Below are 2,402 nucleotides of genomic sequence, written 5' to 3' on the forward strand. Positions count from 1 at the left end.
TAGCAAACAAGCTAACTGAAGTTTGCAAACCCCCCCGAAAGTACAAGTCCCCCACTGTACCTTGAAATGAGTACAAGCTGCATTTGCATCTCAAAGTATGATTCAGTGTTTGCTGTTTTCTAGTAAAGTTGTTCTACCGAATACAAGAGTTGTGGTAAAATATCCATTTTGATGATTAGCAAATTTACTTTTAAAGTTGTACTTCTCTTTGTGAGGCTCTGAATGCATGTAGGGAGAGACTAACATTAAACAAAAAAAAGGCGATTAGTTTGTAAATACATAGTTCATCTATAGTCATGATGTATAGATAATGACTGGAAAAGCGAGATCTGGCGTACAGTGAGATGGAATGAGTTCCCTATGTGAGGTGGCCAGTCTGTACTTTAGATATAAGGTCAGGATCTCTGTTATCTGGGGAATGGTTGGGATAGAGTCATTGCTGAGGTGGTTCATCAGATCAGGACAATTTGCAGGTTTCCAAAACCCCTCCTACTTGGTAGAAACTGTTACAGACTCAAAACTGTCTTTATATCCAATCTAGCCCGGGAACACCTTGACCCAACTCTGAATTGATGGATGAACAGATCTGAGATGGCACTACATCAAGACTATTGAGTGAAAAAGAACCAAACCAGGTTTTTATCCTCGAGAAGAAAGCAGAAATAAGTCACACTGTACGTGGTCACTGTTGATTTATGCTTCATTTTAATTAATCTTCTCCATAAAGATGCAGGGTCAGCCATTTAGGCTCAAACAACTGAACTTAGATCCGCCATCAGATGACATAGATAAAATAAAAGAGAATAAAAAAGTTAAAACTAAATGAAATGAAATAAACTATCACATTTTTAAAGTTCATTTGGCAAATGAAATTAAGAAACACCACAAAACTCTTGACCTTCACCAGTAGAGATTATTTTTATTTTACCTCTCTGAAAATAACTAGTGGTTTTCTCCCTCAGCTGCGATGTGGAACAACAGGTTAGTTTATTCTTCTGAAAGCACCATAAAATAACATTAAAGGATGTGTATTATGGTTCTGATAGCAAATACGGAGTGAATTCAAATGGAAAATCAACATTTTTCACATGTTTTGGTTGTAGTTGTGGCACACAAGCACTTTGCTCACAAAACATTTGATTTCTTCTTTTTTCCTTTGTGATGAGGTGATTCCAGTAAGTTTAATACAAGTAACACAAACTGGGATATTAATGTTTTCCATATGTTTGAAAAACATTGAATTGGAGCTTTAAATGTTTTTTTGTTTTTTGTTTTTTCCCAGAAGTGAAAAGCAATCTTCACAAGGTCCAACAAAAAGTCAGAGAAACGTTCTGGAAATAAAAAGGCAACAATCTGTAGACGTTCAGAGCTGTCCCAGTCATTCCCACACTGACAGACTGAAAATCATCTGAGGTGACGTTGACGTTGAGTCCGGGGAGAAATGCAAACCCTTGGTGCAAGGATGAAGGAACAGGATGTGACCAAAAAACAGCAGTAAACATAATCTGTCGGTTTGTAGAAGCCAGGTGGAAAACTGAGATGCGACGGACGTTTCGAGGTATTCTGTTGAGAAGCAGGAATGGAGCACGCAAGCAGGGAACCTCGGAGTGAAACCGCACAGATTCAAGATAAAACTACAAACATCAGGTCAGCAGCTGCTCATGTCCCACACCTCGGTGGGATTTGAAGATGGGACTGATGACTCTCTTTTTCCAACATTTTGATGGTGTTTCAGCTGCCTGTCTGCCATTCAGGTTAAGACAATTTTCTGTTTTCATTCCGTCAGTCGTAGACTAAGTAACCTGACGAGCAATGACTTACAACTACATTATTTTCGATAATGTGACACCTCATATGATAGTTTAAATAAAAAAAAATAAACTAGTTTTCACCTTATCACATGAGAATCATAAATTTTTTCCAATGTTGCGGTGTGATAAAAGTAAAAAGCACGATTATGTTTCAGTACGAAAAGTTATGCATCAAACATGCTTTGTTGGACATATCAGCCAGAATGTTTCAGTGTCTCTACCCGAAGATGACAACGATGTCTCCATTTCAGATTTGCCTCAGTGCAGAAACGCCAGCAAAGCAGAGAGCCAGCGGGTCATCATAGATCCTTTGACCCACAGCAGAAGTTCATACACTGAGAGTTTCCACAGACTCAAAGACTCAGCCAGCGTAATCTGCAGACGCCGTCTCCTGGACTGAGTCTTGCTCCTCTTGTGCCTGTTAGAGCAACAGAGGAAGAGGAGGTGAAGAGTCACAATTAAGGGTTTACTTACATCTAACTAAAGGAATCAGATGGGGAAGCAGTGAATGGAAAAAAAAAAAAAAAAAAAAGGGGGTTCCTTTTTGCTTGCCCAGATTTAAACACCCAGGTTTATTTTAACAACCACAGG

General features: G+C 38.9%; 1 protein-coding gene across 3 annotated transcripts in view; it reads right to left on the minus strand.

Annotated features, from left to right (window-relative positions):
• Window positions 1–686: 686 nt before the first annotated feature.
• adck1 (aarF domain containing kinase 1) overlaps window positions 687–2,402 on the minus strand; it is a 47,143-nt gene continuing 45,427 nt past the window's right edge. For all 3 annotated transcript variants that reach the window (XM_015047348.1, XM_015047346.1, XM_015047347.1), the window contains exon 11: window positions 687–2,229. In XM_015047348.1, coding sequence (XP_014902834.1) covers window positions 2,070–2,229 — 160 coding nt within the window. In that variant the 3' untranslated portion in view covers window positions 687–2,069. The remainder of the gene's footprint in view (window positions 2,230–2,402) is intronic.

This window comes from Poecilia latipinna, unplaced genomic scaffold (assembly GCF_001443285.1).
Source record: "Poecilia latipinna isolate Pla-1442-1.1 unplaced genomic scaffold, P_latipinna-1.0 Scaffold821, whole genome shotgun sequence".
Taxonomy (NCBI): domain Eukaryota; kingdom Metazoa; phylum Chordata; class Actinopteri; order Cyprinodontiformes; family Poeciliidae; genus Poecilia; species Poecilia latipinna.